Source organism: Callorhinus ursinus, unplaced genomic scaffold, assembly GCF_003265705.2.
Source record: "Callorhinus ursinus isolate GAN/ISIS: 27379988/994484 unplaced genomic scaffold, GSC_fseal_2.0 scaffold3, whole genome shotgun sequence".
In the NCBI taxonomy this organism is placed as follows: Eukaryota; Metazoa; Chordata; class Mammalia; order Carnivora; family Otariidae; genus Callorhinus; species Callorhinus ursinus.
Genome location: NW_027397065.1, coordinates 84,975,080 through 84,993,040, shown reverse-complemented (window position 1 = coordinate 84,993,040; position 17,961 = coordinate 84,975,080). Strand labels below are relative to the sequence as shown.

Here is a 17,961-nt window from a genome sequence, read left to right as displayed (position 1 = left end):
TTAATAATATTATTTTATTCTCATGGACACTTTGCTTATAATTAAAAAAAAACAGCTTATATGTGGCTTTGGGGACCATCTGCAAATGGGCTTCTGTCAGTTTAGCAGTGGTTAATATTTATTTGTCTTTGTGGCAAGTCCTTTGTTGCTGTTTGTCTTGGGAGATCATGGTCCAAGAGTGCCAGTAGACCCCCAGAGGGTAGGGAATGAAGGTTATTGTGTTAATAGTAATGTAAGTCAGTCTCTGCTGGGAGACGAGAGGTATCCGATACCATTTTTTCCTGAGCCCTCAAACTTAGGTTTCTATTTTTTCCCCTGATAATCTTCATTTCTGACCTAAGGTTGTGCTGAGATTTCCAAGGCTACTCTCGGCAGCGATGTGCTGCACATTTTGGGGAAGTCTCACTTTAGGTGGCCAGAAGGGGTTGTGGTTCCAGAATGGACCCTCCCAGTGGTTGTGGTAGCAAGGAATGGAGGTATGCATGATCCCAAAAGAGAGAACACAGAACCAGGAACCAGGTGCTGAGGAGTGCTGGGGAGCACTGCTTTATTATCCACTGATGGAAATTCCTCCTTTTAACCCACAGTCCTTAAGTAAAGATTGGATGGCCAGGTTGGCAAAGGTGGGGGCCCTTTGGGATATTTTTGAAGGACAGGTTTTCAATATGTGTTCAAGGCTTTCAGAATATCTCTTTCCTTTAATCCAGAAATACTACTTCTAAGAATATCTCCTGAGACAGTAAGGAACGAGAAGCATGAAGCCGTGGTTCTAGGGATTTTCATTGCAGGTTTTGCTCATAATTTGGAAAAATTGGAATCAATCTCTGCATCCAAGAGTGGGGATGCATTAAATAACTATGATTCTGTCCTACTGGAGTATCGAGTGTTCCACATCTGGTGGAAATGTTGACACACAAGTGTTTTGATTGATGTGAAAAGACATTGCTGATATAGTCCTCATTGAAACATATAACAAGTTATCCTATTTTGGTATAGAAAACATGGGCATGTGTGTGCACACGTGTGTGTATGTGTGTGTTTGCGAGATTGTGTGTGTCTAGATAATTTTTTGTCTTCTCTGTTTTCGGATTTCTTTTCTGTAACAAATATGAGCTTCTTGTGTCATTATGTAAAAAGGAAGAGGTTACGCTGTGTTCGGCATGCCTTATATATAAGTCAGGAAATTGTCGGACACTTGAGAAATACCTCCATCCAAAGAATTTCAAAATGAGATTTTGGTGCCAACCAAATGGAGTCGCAGGTTTTCTGGGCTGTTTATGCAGCAGTGAGCAGACAAGTTGGGTGGGAGAAGGCAGATGTTGGTGGCAGTGAACTCTAGTTATCAGAGACACTGAAAGCCTGGACTCACTTGTGCTCTCTTCTTCTCTTTAAATTAAATTATTGTGAACCATTTCACTCTATGGACGGAATGACTTACTTCAAAGAAGGCATGAGCTGGGGCAAATTAAATAGGCTTTACTATAGTCACAACATGATGGAGCTCCTTATGCTGCCGAAGGGATGTCAGTATTTAAAAAAAAAAAATCTGTGATGGTCTCTAAAACTAAAAATTCGAATATATGTGATTCAGTATTCTTTTGGGACAGCAACCAGGAGCATATTGAGATAAGCAGGTGGGATTGCCCGTGCCCTTTCCTTGTTCCACGAAAAATGACATTCTTGTTAAACCCCTGGCCCACATAGAGCTGGGTCACCGTGGAGTTGCTCTAAACATAAGCTTAGCATCCCCTGTGCGGTGGTGTGTACAGTGGGCAGTGCTCAGCGTCACATGATCCTTAGCTCCGGATTGCCACGTCTTGAATTTTAGCATGTCCCTGAATCCATGTGTGTGAGGAGTCTGAGATCATTTTCCTTTGTCACAAAGTGTTTAGTCAGCTCAGTGGCTGCACAAAATACTAGAAAGTGGATGGCTGATCAAACGGCAGAAATTCGTTTCTCACAGTTCTGGAGTCTGGGAATCCAAGACCAAGGCCGGGGTCCGGTGAGGGCTTGCTTCCTGGCTCACGGCTGACCGCCATCATTGTTGGCCCAGCAGCTGCAGGAGTCCCCTGTGATGTCTTTTTTCTCTGACACCAAATACGTGTGGGTTTTCCATCCCAGTTCCCCAGTTCTCCACCAACAGGGTCTGCAGCGATTCCAGGAATTCTGACACTAACGCCCCAGGGCTGGCGCAGACCCCACAGGGGTGTGGCTCCGTCCCGCGAGTCTCAACCCAGGGGTCACCTTCTGACCAACTGGCTCCAAATTTGGGGATTCCCACACTCTCCCCTTCATGTTTGATAATTCACTAGAATGACTCACAGAACTCAGGAAAGCGCTTTACTGACTGTCCCTGGTTTATTATAAAGGATAAAAGCCAACAACAGCCAAACGGAAGGGGTGCTCAGGGCGAGGTATAGGAAAGGGGTGCAGAACTTGCGTGCCCTTTCTGGGGGCACCACCCTCCCAACACTTCAACGTGTCACCAACCCTGAAGCCCCCCAAACCCCGTTGTTTAGGGGTGTTTAAGAAGCTTTCATTAAGTAGGCATGATTTGCTCTAACCATTCAATCATTGGCTATTGGTGATTGAACTCAGTCTCCAGCCCTGCGCCCCTCCCCGGAGGTGGGGTTGGGGGGCGCTGTGCAGAGAAGGGGCAAGATCTAACCTCTTACTTGTGGGGCGGTCGGTCTTTCTAGAGACTGGCCTCCATCCTGAAGCTACCAGCACCCTGCCCCCAATGTGCATCATCTCATTAGCATGTAAGAAACTAATTTCTAAGGGTTTTCAGAGCTGTGTGCCAGGAACTGGGGACAAAGGCCAAATATTTATGTTTTATGACACCACCCCTCCCATCTGCTCTCCCCACATCCAGGCTGGTCTCATAGATGCTGTTTCCATCCAGCAGCTAGACTTGATGAGGGTACCTGACAACTGACTGCTCAAAACGCTGAGCAGTTTGTGCTGTGGCCTCTTGGGGTTCCGATGCCCCTTGACGTCCTCCTTCTGGCCCACGAGGCTCCACCCCCGGGCTTCCCAGGGGTGCTCCCCCTCCGCAGCCCTCGGCTCTTCCTCACCTCCTTCCCATCTTCGTCCACCGTCTCCTTCCCAGGGAGCCCACCCCGCGCACCCTACCGGAGCCACTCCCCCCCCCCCCCCCGCACTCACAGCCTCTCTTATCCTAGTCTCCTTTCTAACACACTCTGTCCTCACTCGTCTGGTAGGTCTCTAGTTTGCTGTTTGACCTCCCGTTAGAAGGCACGCCGTACAGGCAGGGATCTTGGTTCCCAGACATTTCCCAGGCATCGTGCCTCTCTTGTGGGCATCACCCAATGAACATTCGAGAGTGAACAAAAGCCTGGCTTGCTCTAAACTGCCAGCCAGAACCGGGACCCGGGGTTCTCTGTGATCCCACCGGGGCGGGGGACAGTGTGTGCACACGGGGTCTGCAGTGGTCTGCCCCTCTGACCCGCTTCCCTCTTCACTTCTAGACTGGCCTTATTGTCGCCTGCTACCACGGCTTTGTGGATACTGTGGTGGTCTTAGCAGAGTGCCCCCACGTTGATGTCAACTGGCAGGACAGCGAGGGGAACACGGCCCTAATCACAGCCGCACAGGCAGGTAAGACCCGGCTTTGCCTTCCCTCCCGGAGCTGAGGCTGGGGGGGGCGGGCAGCTGCCAGGCGGTTGGGGGCGGGGGGGGGGGGGGGGTGGGGCTCTGCACTTGAACTCAGCTCCTGAGATTAATGTAAGGACGGGAATTGATCAGAAATCTGTTCTGCTGCTGAGAGGTATAGGAGAAGGTCGATCAGGATGTGGACATGTTGTCCTTGTGCCTTGGGGACGATGCAGAGTTTATTTGTGCAGAGCCCGCTGTTGGGCACATCTCGCCCTGATACTGCACAGTCTTTGAAGATGAAGCTGTAGCGGAAACCCAAGCCTTGTCATCCCTTCCCCTAGAGCACTGCGCCCCACCCAGTGCTTGGAGTTGGGGAACGGAGAGATGCTGGTGAACTCACTACCCTCACCGGTGGGTGGTAGGGACTGGATCCGATAGACGTAGTTACAAGTGATGGTGACTGGATCGATAGACATAGTTACAAGGTAACCTTACACTTGCCAGGTAGATGTAAAGGAAAGCCAGGAGCTTCTTGCCGAGAGTGTATCAGTGTAACAAGGCGGGACTGTTAGGGAGAGAGCTTCCCAGTAAGGGTCCTTCAGCCCTGCCACCGAGCGCATTGTGGCTGTCCTCTTCTAGAATCATCCTCGGACGGTTTTGGAGACAAGCCCGTGCTCGTCCATTCCGGACCATACGTCGTTTGTCCTTGTGGTGTTAAGTGGGTTTGTCACTTGACCACCTCGAAAATTCTTGGCTTGCAAGATTGATCTGTTTGATCAGTCAGGCTCTCAGCTGCAAAGAAGCTGCTTCCTGCCGAGTTGGGAAGAAGAGGCGTTTGCTTATTGACGGAATGTAGGACACCTCACGATGTCATGGGGCATGAGTGTTGGACTCAGGGCTGGGAAGCTGGAGAAAATGCCCCAGGCCACACTGCCCTTTGATTCTGGAAAGGGAACATCTGCTGTGCCACCAAAGAGAGACCTCCTGTCCCGTTTTGCATCACAAGCTCCTGGGTCAAAGCCAGCATGGGGGTGACTCTGGCCCAAGGAGCCCAGGGAGCCCAGGGAGCCCAGCAAAGCCAGCATCTGGCAGCTTCATTCCCTGTAATGTAACAGGGAGTAGTCAGTACGTACACATTGCTTTTTAGTCAAGCTGGGCCTGAATTAGAGAGGAGCCAGATATGTGCAAAGACATGTTCGCCTCAGCAGGTCTTAGGGTGCGAAGCTCTGCCTCCATGGGGCACTCCAGGCTTTGAAAGCCGAGATCCACAAGATCCTCAAGTGCAAGAGTGGAAGTGGATAGCGGGAGGCATTCAGTGACCCTGGGCTCCCCATTCATCGCCTCCCACTGGCCCAGGAACGGAGGATGCCCAAGTGAAGGGCAGCTCTGCCCTCCAGTAATTCTCCGGCTCAGTAGGCCTCTGATGGAGCTCTGATGGAAGGTGTGCTGGGGGCCGTGAACGAGAACGCCCCACCTGGCCTGCTGGTTGACGACAGGGGTCGTGAAGAGGGGGGATGGGGAAGGGGGCTTGAACTGAATGCTGAAGGAGTCAGAGGGGGGCCGTTGCAGCCGAGGTATCCAAGTGCACGGGGCGAAGAGGGGGCCTGGCCCATCTCAGGCGGTGTGGCGGGAGGGTTGTGGGTGACTAGGAGAGATGAGAGGTGGCCCCACGAGGAGGCAGGAACCGGATCATTAAGGGTCTAGGTGCAACATGAGAACATGAGGGAATGCATTTGAGTGCCATGAGGCTGGGTGTGTGGTGACAGGGGCTGGATAATCCTCATGGGCCCAGAAGCGGCTTCAGAAGCAGAGAAGGAGCAAGACCTGCCTGACAGAAAGTGGTATGAGGAGGTTGGTGGAGGAGAGGTGGCCTCTGGGATGACTTCTGGCATCAGGACAGGGGATGACGAATTGCCAAGAGGCATGTGTACAGTAATAGGTGGAGAAGCATTGGCTCCATTTGGCACTCAGGTCTTTGAGATGTGACATATCTAAGTCAGAGGCCTCAGCGGTAGGTGGAGGGTATAGAGCTCCAAACTCCACAATGTCTGCTGGGGTACGGAGCGGGGAGGGCTCGGGGGTTGCCGGAGAGGGGGGCTTATGTCACAGGCTACACACGAACACTAGGAGAATGTGCAGTAAGACGAGGTTCCTTTCTTATTGATTTGCCAGAACTCTTTGTGTGTTAAGGGTATAGGCTGTGGTTACCCATGAGGTACCTTCTGAATTCTTGCCTATTTGAAATAATAGGAATAACGACTTGTCCTTTGACCCCCCCCCCTTTTTTTCCATTGAGTGTTGTAGGGGAAAAGTCTGATTCCAGCCTGCTTTTGTCTTTGTTGAGACCCTGATATTGCTGAGATTGGAAATATCTCCCACCTCATCTTTGACAATGAAAACACCCCCCCCGCCCCCCTAACTGTCGTATAGCTCAGCTCCTTCTCTGCGTTTGTTTTGACTTACATTAGGTGTATTTTTAAGAACGCTCTGTTAATCTCTTTGAAACACTGTCTGCCTTGTTTTGTTCTTTCTTCCTGAGATTCCCTCTTAGACATAGAGTCAGTCACCTGGTCCTCATGCCGCAATGTTCTTTCTCCTTTCCCCCCCCATCCTTTTACTCCAAGGTCTGAGCAAATTTTGCATATTATTTCATTAATGTGTTTCTATGCCATTCATCGGATTACATTTACTTTATTCTTCTCGAGCATCCCTGAGGTCAGTGTGTTCGGGCTTCTATAACAAAAATCCCACAAACTGGGGGAATTAAACAACAGAAATTTGTTTCTCAAAGTTCTGGAGGCTGGGAGCCCAAGATCAAAGTGGGAGGCAGGGATTTGGTTCCTGGTGAGGGCTCTCCTCCTGTGCACGGGGCGCCTCCTTGCTGTGTCCTCACATGGTGGAGAGAGAGTGAGGTCTCTGGTGTCTCCTCTTATAAGGACACCTGTCCTCTTGGGTCAGGGCTCTACCCTTGGGACCATCGTTAACCTTCATCACCTTCATCATCAGTCTGGTCCCACCCTGCTCACTGGGGCCACGACTGGACTTTCCCAAGGTCGGATGTCCTGCAACCTGCCCCGTCCCCACCTCCAGCAGGCCTTCTGTGGTTTCGGGCATCGCGACTGCCTTCCCTCTGCGCCTTTGGTCACCCATGGGAAGCAGGGAAGGGGACAAGACGCTGGTGTTCATGGCCCCGGTGGAGGGTCCCCTGCAGCGGGAGGGAGAGTGTAGCGTGGTTACACCATTAGGATTGCCGTGGCTGGCCTGTATGTGATAATCTGGGCCCCACACATCGCGGGGTGTCGCGGGGAGGTGTCTGGGCTGTGACCCAGGCTGGGTTGCGCCGGAGGGTGGCTGTCCCGGGTGCTTTCTCTACTTGGTACCGCTGCTGGTCTACTAACTTGATTGTAAAATATAATACACAGTGTTCCGAAGAAAACCACATAAGCAACCAAAGTTAAACACAGAAAGCCAGTCAAGTTCAGGGTGAAAATCACTTAGCTCCTCGCCCCCAGGGCCTTCCAGTTCTATTGTCTGGAGGTTACACTTGTTAATTTGATGGGTATATGGGTTTTCTTCCATCTTACAAAAAAGTGTGTATCATTATAATGTGTTTTCTTTTCTTGTTTTAAGTTCTTTCTACTGGGGTCCAGATCCTTAGCTTGTTCACTCATTTGCTCAAGCTGTGTCTGCAGCTGGCTAGGTCCCAGACCCACCCTCTTCTGTCTGGTGCCGGCTCCCTGCACCTGGGCTCTGATCCTTGGGGCGCCCACCCCAGCCTGCTGTAGAACTGAATTGTTTGGGGGAGATGGGTGGGGAGGGGTAAGGGTTTTTTTTTTTTGCCGCCTTAAAAAAATCTGATTAAAAAGCATTTTCTTGTTTGTCTTAATTGCCGCAACGGGAGGGAGGAAGTGATTTTTCCCTAATTTGTTTCTGAAGGTGGTGACAGGACCTCCTAGAGCCAAAGCACACAGACTCCAGCCTCCCAAATTTTTAGAGGGTGGTGCGTGCGGGGTTCCCGAATTAGCCTGTTCCAGACCGCGCTGTCATGAAGCCATTTGTGTTCTGGGAGTGCCTTTCGGAGGAGGGCGTTTTGAGCGGCAGGTATTCCCGGGGTCTGAAGTGAAGAATTGACTGGCCGTGGAGGCCGGGCCGGGCTAGGGGTGGGACCCTGAGAGGGTGACAGGGGGCTGCCCCTCAGTAAGCCCACAGCCTGTGGGGCGGGACGTGGGTGTGGAGGCAGGGGTGAGGTTCCCCCCGCCCCCCCGTCTGTCTCTCCTTCTGCCCAGCCCCTCCTGAGCCAGACCAGAGACCCGAGGGCCGAGAATGGGAAGGTGCTGTGTGTGGAGGCCAGCCTCGGGGCCTGAAAGCAAGGGCAGAGAAGGAAGAGGAAATGATGCAAGGAGAGAGTCTTAGAACTCAATTGCTTCATCAAACGACATGTGTGTTTACATAGCTGCTGCCAAGGGGCCTTTAGGAAAAAAACCATACCCATTTCTACTTTCTACCAGGTTCCCAAGGGTATTCTTGCCAACCCTGGAAAAGATCAATTTTTAGTGTTTGCCAATCCCTGAATGATGGTTTGCAGTTGTGTTTCCCTGATTCTCATTGGGGCCCAGGATCTGTGTTTCTCGGTGCAGTTTACTGAATACCCAGCAAAACAGGGCTTCGACAATGAGAAAACTGCCTTCTTTTGCAACACGACGTGTCTGAAGGCCCTAGTTAGGGGGTTGCTTCATTGAGTGGCCCCATGAGGCCGGGACTGGGGGCCACCTTCTCACAAGGGCTGGTGACCTTTTCCTCATGATGCCAAGACTGTAGCACAGGCTCCAGGAGGGAGGAGCAAATCCCTGTCTGTGTGTCCTGTTCTCTAGGGCAGGAAAACATTTCCAGAAGCCTCCCGCAGAGTTTCGTTTATATCTCACTGCCAGGGCTGTGTCACACGCCCTGTGCCAAAACACGTCGCTGGCAAGGGTGATAGAATGACCCCGAATGACTTGGTCTAGTCAATGCGGGCCCCAGCAGGATCTGTGTGGTTGAGGAAAACTTTAAAGCAACCATATATTTATATTATTTGATCCTGCAACCTCACTGACCGTCTGGAATGTGGGGGTCCTGGCTTTCTATAGCACTCAGTCAGCATTTGTGAGTATACATTAGGGCACAAGTGCCTTGATCTACCTGTCGGGTGTTCTCTAGAAAGTCTAACCTCTTCAAATACTTAGTGCATAATAAACATTCAGCCGAATCTGTATTAGGCCTTTACGATGGAGAGACTGTGTGAAATGCATGGAATGTATGAAAATAAATCCTCCGATAATGTCTAGGTCTCATTTAGCCAGCAATTTCAACTTCTACCTCCCCCAACAAAAATAAAATATAAAGTAAGATAACCAAGGCAATGAGTAAGACTCATGGTTGGAGTTGTGCGTTTATTTCTCCATGTGTCCTTCCTCTTTAACAGACAGGCAGGGGTGAGGCGAAGTGAGGGAGTAGCAGGTGTCTTTTTAAACTGGTGATAAGATAGGGTTGGTTGGGTATAAGTCACCTCTGGTGCATCCTTGAAATTTGTTATTCCTTGAACTTTTTTTTTACAGTTCTGAAGGAAATGCACAGAGAGCCAGCCTGGCGTTATGCATGCTGCTTGCTGCGGGGGACAGAGTGGCAGTGAGGTTCTGGAGGGTTGGGGGAGCCGGGAGGGTGTGGGGATGCTCCTCAGGCCACCCGTGCATGGCCTGGCTCATAAACCAGATTTAGGGAGGGACCCCTTCAGAGGAGAATGTACCACTTGGCCTGAAGCCAGGAATAGATGTCTTTTTTTTTTTTTTTTTTAAAGATTTCATTCATTTATTTACTTAGAGAGCATGGGTTGGGGGGGCAGAGGGAGAGAGAGAGAGAGAGGGGGAGAGAGAATCTCAGGCACACTCCCTGCTGAGTGAGAAGCTGGACATGGGGCTCGATCTCACCACCTTGAGATCATGACCTGAGCTGAAATCAGGAATCCCAGATGCTTAACCAACTGAGCCACCCAGGAGCTCCTAAATGCCTCTTTATTTTTATTAATTTTGTTATCACCTCACATGAGCATGATGTTAGTCTGACTTCATTCAGATTTTTTCTTTTTAGCTTTCTGAAGTGTTTTCTTTTTTTCTTGGTTTCTAGTGTTTCCATTAAGAAATTAGAGCTTCGCAAGTCTCTGGGGTTTCCTAGCATTGCCTTGCCTTTTCCTACAAACTCCAGTTTTCTGAGCCTTTCTCACTGGCCACTGCAAAGCCCCTCCCCGCAGCAGCTCCCCCTGCTGTTCAGTCCGACACCTGCTCGTCCCACAGACCAAGAGGAAGCCTGTCTGTACTGCCCTTCCACGCTCCCCTATCCGCATCTCCCACTCCCCACGTCCACCCTTGGGGAACATCTATTCACTCCTGCCACTGTGGTCAGATGTGACATTTCCAAAGCCAATGGTTCCCTCTACTGGCCTGGCTTGGAAAAGTACATTTCAAGTACCTGGAGTCAAACCAGTCAAATCTTTAGGCAACTCAAATTCGATAACATTTTCCCATTTTTAAGAGGAACACGGGTTTATTGTCTGTTTGCTTCCCTTGAATAAAGGAGTAAATAAGTTTCTTAACCCAAGACTGGTATTCACTAAAATGTTGAGTGAATTAACAATTAATACTTGTGATGTCCATGTAATTTTTAGGTAACATGGGTGATAGTTTGACAATTAACAACCTTTTTGATAAGTGAATTTTTTCCAAGGGAGTAGTAATCCTTGCATCTTATCATTTACCAAATAGGGATTTATTGAGTTTGCAGTCAGCTGGGAGTTTTTGGATGTATGAACATGGTCATAAGGGTTGTAGTGGTGGTGGGGATCCATAGCCACATGGGAATGTGGACCTGGGATATCATGGTTCAGGTGCCTAATCCAGCTTTGGGGGAACCAAGGAAGAGCTTCCACTGCAAGAGACGGCTCATCAAATAGCTGGGCAACAAAAGAAAAACAAGTTTATAGACATGTATACCTCATGTATACACGGAAGATACCCAGGGAAAAGTGAGTAACTCAAAGAAGTGACTTAGAACTCCAGCTCATATGGGATCTTCAACAAAGAATAAATATGGGGAGAAATGACAGGGCAGAGGAAAGTAGTTTCAGGATTCCAGAGATGGCATTCTGTGGGAAGGTTAACTAATGGTGGACAAAGACTGGAAGGTCTGTTACGTAGATTTCTCTGGTGCCATCTCCAGGCTTATACGATCTGCAGTTGCCTTAGTGATTAACTTCTGTCCTTTCTGGTATGAGGGAAGGAGGGACTCCTTTGGAAATTTATGTCTTGCTTTTAGGCAAATGGGGGAGGGCAGAGAGCTTTTCTTGTGTCTGCCTTCAGTTCAAAATAATCCTGTGTCAAAGTAACATATTTCTGGGTGGCATCTTCTGCTACATTTCAGGGAGTAGGGCCAGATTTTTAAAAGGAGCTAGCCTTGTTAAAGAGTGGGGACTTCATCTAAGAAGTAGCAACCGTTAAGTGTTTTAAGTATAGTTGTCTTGGTTAGAAGAGTTTTTTGGAGTTATCTTGTTGGTAGTGTGGAGAAGTGACAGGAGGGCAGAAATGGGACCAGGGAGGACAGTTAGGAGAGGGGCTATAGCCCAGTGGGGGTGTGGTGGCCCAGATTAGGGAGTAGATATGGGGATGAAGAAACAAGGATAGACTTGCAAGACATTCAAGAGATGGGGGTTGGCAGAATTGCATGATGGTTAGAATGAGAAAAAGTGAGGGAGGGCTGAAGACGAAGCCTAGATTTCTGGCTTGGACACCTATGCCATTGGTTTTGTTCGTCACTGAATAAGAAACATGAGAGGAACAGGTTTGATTTGTTTGTGGGACACTCAAGATGAAATATGCATTAGACAGATATTTAGATAAGAAAGTCAGGAAGAGAGACAGAGCTAAAGAGTTCTAGGGTGATAACTGGATCCAGGAGAATGGACAGGTCACCAAGGAAGAGTGTATGGGTAAGAGGAGGGCTTAGTCATGCATCTGAGGCACAGCAGCATTTCAGGAAGGAGAGAACAGAGAAACTCATAAAGGAAATTGAGAAGGAGTGGCTGGAGAGATAGAAGGAAAATCAGAAGGATATCCATGAAAAGAGAATGTTTCAAAAAGGACGGGATGGACAAGGTATAAACACTGGAGAGGTCAAATTAGAGGAAAACTGACTCATAGCCATTGGGTTTCCCTACAGTATGGTCATTGCGGACTGATGGAAGGCAGTTTCAGGAGGATTTGGGGAGTGAAATTAGCAAGAGGGAGAGTGGATGACTCTGGAAGTTGAACTGAGAAGTTGGAGGACTGAGGGTAGAGGCTAGAGTGGGGAGACAGGTCCACAGGATTATTATTGGTCATTGCAATGGACTGGATGCTTTTGTTTCTTCCAAAGTTGTGTTAAATCCTGGCCCCCAAGGTGATGGTATTAGGAGGTGGGCTTTTGGGAGGTGCTTAGGTCGTGATAGTGGAGGTCTCATGAACAGAATTAGCGCCCTTACAAAAGAGACTCCAGAAAGTTCCCTCTTCCGCTATGTGGGGACACAACAAGAAGAACAGCAGTCTGGAAGCAGATTGCACCAGACCCTGGATCTATTGGCATCTTGATCTTGGACTCCCCAGCCTCCAGAACTGTGAGAAATATTGTTGTTTAAGCCACCCGGCCTATGGTAGTGTGTTAGAGCAGCCTAATTATACATAAGTATTATTTTTTTTAAGATGGGAGACCCTTGCACATGCATATCCAGTTAGGTATTGCTGAATAACAAGCAGCCCCAAACTCTAGTGTAAAATATGTTTATTGCTCCTGCATCATTGAATGGGCTGGGGATCGGATAATCTATTTTTTTTTTAAAGATTTTATTTATTTATTTGACAGAGAGAGACACAGCGAGAGAGGGAACACAAGCGGGAGGTGGGGGTGGGCGGGGGATGGAGAAGCAGGCTTCCCGCTGAGCAGGGAGCCCGATGTGGGACTCGATCCCAGGACCCTGGGACCATGATCTGAGCCAAAGGCAGAAGTTTAACGACTGAGCCACCCAGGCGCCCTGGGGATCGGATAATCTAGACGGCTTTTGCTCACACATGTGTGAGTGAGCTGGACCTTGTTCTGGGGTGGGCTGGTGTACTTCAGCTGCAGCAGCTGTGCTCCGCACACTTCTTGTTCTCTTCCTGGGACCATCAGGCTAGCCTGGGCAAGTTCTCGTGAAGATAGCTAGATTGCCTCCCACACTTCTTAGGAAGTCTAGCCAAGTAAGTGCACTTCAGGCTTCTGCATCATGCCTTTAGATGTCCCACTGACCAGTGTGACAAAGGGCAAGGTGAAAAACGTGGGCCATCACTGCAGTCTGACGGGAATGGATTTGCAAGGAGGGAGAGGTCAAAAAGAAAGAGGAGGTCATCTGTAGCACAAATATTCCACGGAAGCGGGTGGAGAGTGTTTTTAAAGCACTGGAAGGGGAGGAGAGATTGGCATCTTTAAATACAGGAGTCACCCTTCCTTTTTCCTAAGAAGGGAAGGAGGAGAGGCTGCTTGTGGATGTGGGGAAGTTTGTGGGATGATGAGGGAAAGTTGAGCGGGTTCCCTTCTTGTGGTTTCTGTTCCCTCTGTGAGGTAGAAGATGTGTCATCTCCTGAGAGTGGGGTTAGCTGTGAGGCAGGTGATTTTAAGAGTGGGAGAGTTGCGCTCGCTTTGGCAGCCATCCACTAAGACTGGAACAGTCCAGACATTAGCATGGCCTCTGTGCAAGGATGACATGCAAATTCATGAAGTTCCATATTTTAAAAAAGGAAAAAAAAGCAGTGGGAAAGTTAAAAATTTTCCACATGTGGCTTGGGGGATAGTCAGCTGGGAAGCAGAAGCATAGGTGGGCCAGGTGGAGGAGCCAGGCAAGCTTGTCCATCCATGGGCACCACAGGTATCTTGGATTCCCACCCTCATATAGTCACTCGGCGCACATGCCATTGGCCAATGGTAGTGGAGCCGGAAACTTGGCAGTTGGGTGATACCAGAAGTCATCTTCGGCTTTTTAGTTTCTGCTACTGGCTCAGCCAAACAATCACCGAGTCCTGTCTAGTCACTTCCTTAGGAGCTCTCCATGTCGGCCACGCCTCGCCATGCCTCTCCACCCACCTGCCTGCCTTCCTGGGATTCATTGCATGCCCACCGCTGAGGAAGGCTTGGGCACAGCGGGGAGAAGATCCGCACCCAGCGGCCCCCCAGAATCATTGTCCTGCCTTGTATTCTTGTCGAGTGGCCCCATGCTAGATCCCCCCTTTTATTTTTAATTTTTTATTGTTATGTTAATCACCATACATTACATCATTAGTTTTTGATGTAGTGTTCCATGATTCATTGTTTGTGCATAACACCCGTGCTCCACGCAGAACGTGCCCTCTTTAATACCCATCACCAGGCTAACCCATTCCCCCTCCCCCCCTCCCCTCTAGAACCCTCAGTTTGTTTTTCAGAGTCCATCGTCTCTCATGGTTCGTCTACCCCTCCGACTTACTCCCCTTCATTCTTCCCCTCCTGCTATCTTCTTTTTTTTTTCTTAACATATATTGCATTACTTGTTTCAGAGGTACAGATCTGTGATTCAACAGTCTTGCACAATTCACAGCACTCACCATAGCACATACCCTCCCCAATGTCTAACACCCAGCCACCCCATCCCTCCCACCCCCCCGCCACTCCAGCAACCCTGAGTTTGTTTCCTGAGATTAAGAATTCCTTATATCAGCGAGGTCATATGATACATGTCTTTCTCTGATTGACTTATTTCACTCAGCATAACACCCTCCAGTTCCATCCACGTCGTTGCAAATGGCAAGATCTCATTCCTTTTGATGGTTGCATAATATTCCATTGTGTATATATATCACTTCTTCTTTATCCATTCATCTGTCGATGGACATCTTGGTTCTTTCCACAGTTTGGCTATTGTGAACATTGCTGCTATAAACATTGGGGTGCACGTACCCCTTCGGATCCCTACATTTGTATCTTTGTGGTAAATACCCAGTAGTGCAATTGCTGGATCGTATGGCAGCTCAATTTTCAACTGTTTGAGGAACCTCCATACTGTTTTCCAGAGTGGTTGCACCAGCTTGCATTCCCACCAACACTGTAGGAGGGTTCCCCTTTCTCCACATCCCCGCCAACATCTGTCGTTTCCTCACTTGTTAATTTTAGCCATTCTGACTGGTGTGAGGTGGTATCTCATTGAGGTTTTGATTTGGATTTCCCTGATGCCGAGCGATGTTGAGCACTTTTTCATGTGTCTGTTGGCCATTTGGACGTCTTCTGTGGAAAAATGTCTGCTCACGTCTTCTGCCCATTTCTTGATTGGATTATTTGTTCTTTGGGTGTTGAGTTTGATAAGTTCTTTATAGATTTGGATACTAGCCCTTTATCTGATATGTCATTTGCAAATATTTTCTCCCATTCTGTCGGTTGTCTTTTGGTTTTGTGGACTGTTTCTTTTGCTGTGCAAAAGCTTTTTATCTTGATAAAATCCCAATAGTTCATTTTTGCCCTGGCTTCCCTTGCCTTTGGCGACATTTCTAGGAAGAAGTTGCTGTGGCTGAGGTCGAAGAGGTTGCTGCCTGTGTTCTCCTTTAGGATTTTGATGGACTCCTGTCTCACGTTTAGGTCTTTCAACCATTTGGAGTCTATTTTTGTGTGTGGTGTAAGGAAATGGTTCAGTTTCATTCTTCTGCATGTGGCTGTCCAGTTTTCCCAACACCATTTGTTGAAGAGACGGTCTTTTTTCCATTGGACATTCTTTCCTGCTTTGTCAAAGATGAGTTGACCATAGAGTTGAGGGTCCATTTCTGGGCTCTCTATTCTGTTCCATTGATCTATGTGTCTGTGTTTGTGCCAGTACCATACTGTCTTGATGATGACAGCTTTGTAATAGAGCTGGAAGTCCAGAATTGTGATGCCGCCAGCTTTGCTTTTCTTTTTCAACATTCCTCTGGCTATTCGGGGTCTCTTCTGGTTCCATACAAATTTTAGGATGATTTGTTCCATTTCTTTGAAAAAAAGTGGATGGTATTTTGATGGGGATTGCACTGAATGTGTAGATTGCTCTAGGCAGCATTGACATCTTCACAATGTTTGTTCTTCCAATCCATGAGCATGGAACGTTTTTCCATTTCTTTGTGTCTTCTTCAATTTCTTTCATGAGTATTTTATAGTTTTCTGAGTACAGATCCTTTGCCTCTTTGGTTAAATTTATTCCTAGGTATCTTATGGTTTTGGGTGCAATTATAAATGGGATGGACTCCTTGATTTGTCTCTCTTCTGTCTTGTTGTTGGTGTATAGGAATGCCACTGATTTCTGTGCATTGATTTTATATCCTGCCACTTTACTGAATTCCTGTATGAGTTCTAGCAGTTTTGGGGTGGAGCCTTTGGGTTTTCCACATAAAGTATCATATCATCTGCAAAGAGTGAGAGTTTGACTTCCTCTTTGCCAATTTGGATGCCTTTGATTTCTTTTTTTTAAAATATTTTATTTATTTTTTGACGGAGAGAGAGAGATAGCGAGAGCAGGAACACAAGCAGGGGGAGTGGGAGAGGGAGAAGCAGGCTTCCCGCCGAGCAGGGAGCCCGATGGGGGACTCGATCCCAGGACCCTGGGATCATGACCTGAGCCGAAGGCAGACGCTTAATGACTGAGTCACCCAGGCGCCCATGGATGCCTTTGATTTCTTTTTGTTGTCTGATTGCTGTGGCTAGGACTTCTAATACTATGTTGAATAGCAGTGGTGATAGTGGACATCCCCGCCACATTCCTGACCTTAGGGGGAAAGCTCTCAGCTTTTCCATTGAGAATGATATTCGCTGTAGGTTTTTCATAGATGGCTTTTACGATATTGAGGTATGTACCCTCTATCCCTATACTCTGAAGAGTTTTGATCAAGAAAGGATGCTGTACTTTGTCAAATGCTTTTTCTGCATCTATTGAGAGGATCATATGATTCTTGTTCTTTCTTTTGTTAATGTATTGTATCACGTTGATTGATTTGCGGATATTGAGCCAACCTTGCAGCCCAGGGATAAATCCCACTTGGTCATGGTGAATAATCCTTTTAATGCACTCTTGGATCCTATTGGCTAGTATTTTGGTGAGAATTTTTGCATCCATGTTCATCAAGGATACTGGTCTGTAATTCTCCTTTTTGATGGGGTCTTTGTCTGGTTTGGGGATCAAGGTAATGGTGGCCTCATAAAATGAGTTTGGACGTTTTCCTTCCATTTCTATTTTTTGGAACAGTTTCAGGAGAATAGGTATTAATTCTTCTTTAAATGTCTGATAGAATTCCCCTGGGAAGCCATCTGGCCCTGGGCTTTTGTTTGTTGGGAGATTTTTGATGACTGCTTCTATTTCCTTAGTGGTTATAGGTCTGTTCAGGTTTTCTGTTTCTTCCTGGTTCAATTTTGGTAGTTGATACATCTCTAGGAATGCATCCGTTTCTTCCAGGTTTTCTAATTTGCTTGCATAAAGTTGCTCATAATATGTTCTTATAATTGTTTGTATTTCTTTGGTGTTGGTTGTGATCTCTCCTCTTTCATTCATGATTTTGTTGATTTGGATAAGTCTGGCCAGGGGTTTATCAATCTTAATTCTTTCACAGAACCAGCTCCTAGTTCCGTTGATCTGTTCTACTGTTCTTTTGGTTCCTATTTCATTGATTTCTGCTTTGATCTTTATTATATCTCTTCTCCTGTTGGGTTTAGGCTTTATTTACTGTTTTTTCTCTAGCTCCTTTAGGTGTAGGGTGAGGTTGTGTATTTGAGACCTTTCTTGTTTCTTGAGAAAGGCTTGTATTGCTATATACTTTCCTCTCAGGACTGCCTTTGCTGTGTCCCAAAGATTTTGAACAGTTGTGTTTTCATTTTCATTGGTTTCCATGAATTTTTTAAATTCTTCTTTAATTTCCTGGTCGACCCATTCATTCTTTAGTAGGATGCTCTTTAGCCTCCATGTATTTGAGTTCTTTCCGACTTTCCTCTTGTGATCGAGTTCTAGTTTCAAAGCACTGTGGTCTGAAAATATGCAGGGAATAATCCCAATCTTTTTCGTACCGGTTGAGACCTGATTTGTGACCTAGGATGTGATCAATTCTGGAGAATGCTCCATGGCCACTAGAGAAGAATGTGTATTCCATTGCTTTGGGATGGAATGTTCTGAATATGTCTGTGAAGTCCATTTGGTCCAGTGTGTCATTTAAAGTCTTTATTTCCTTGTTGATCTTTTGCTTAGATGATCTGTCCATTTCAGTCAGGGGG

The 17,961-nt window shown here is 47.6% G+C and overlaps 1 protein-coding gene and 1 pseudogene across 1 annotated transcript in view; both read left to right on the top strand.

Moving 5' to 3' along the window:
• Positions 1-17,961, top strand: part of ANKRD33B (ankyrin repeat domain 33B) — an 85,472-nt gene that overhangs the window by 41,187 nt on the left and 26,324 nt on the right. The window contains exon 2 of the mRNA XM_025867466.2: positions 3,492-3,621. Coding sequence (XP_025723251.1) covers positions 3,492-3,621 — 130 coding nt within the window. The remainder of the gene's footprint in view (positions 1-3,491; positions 3,622-17,961) is intronic.
• On the top strand, positions 13,347-13,445 carry LOC112820493 (U6 spliceosomal RNA; annotated as a pseudogene).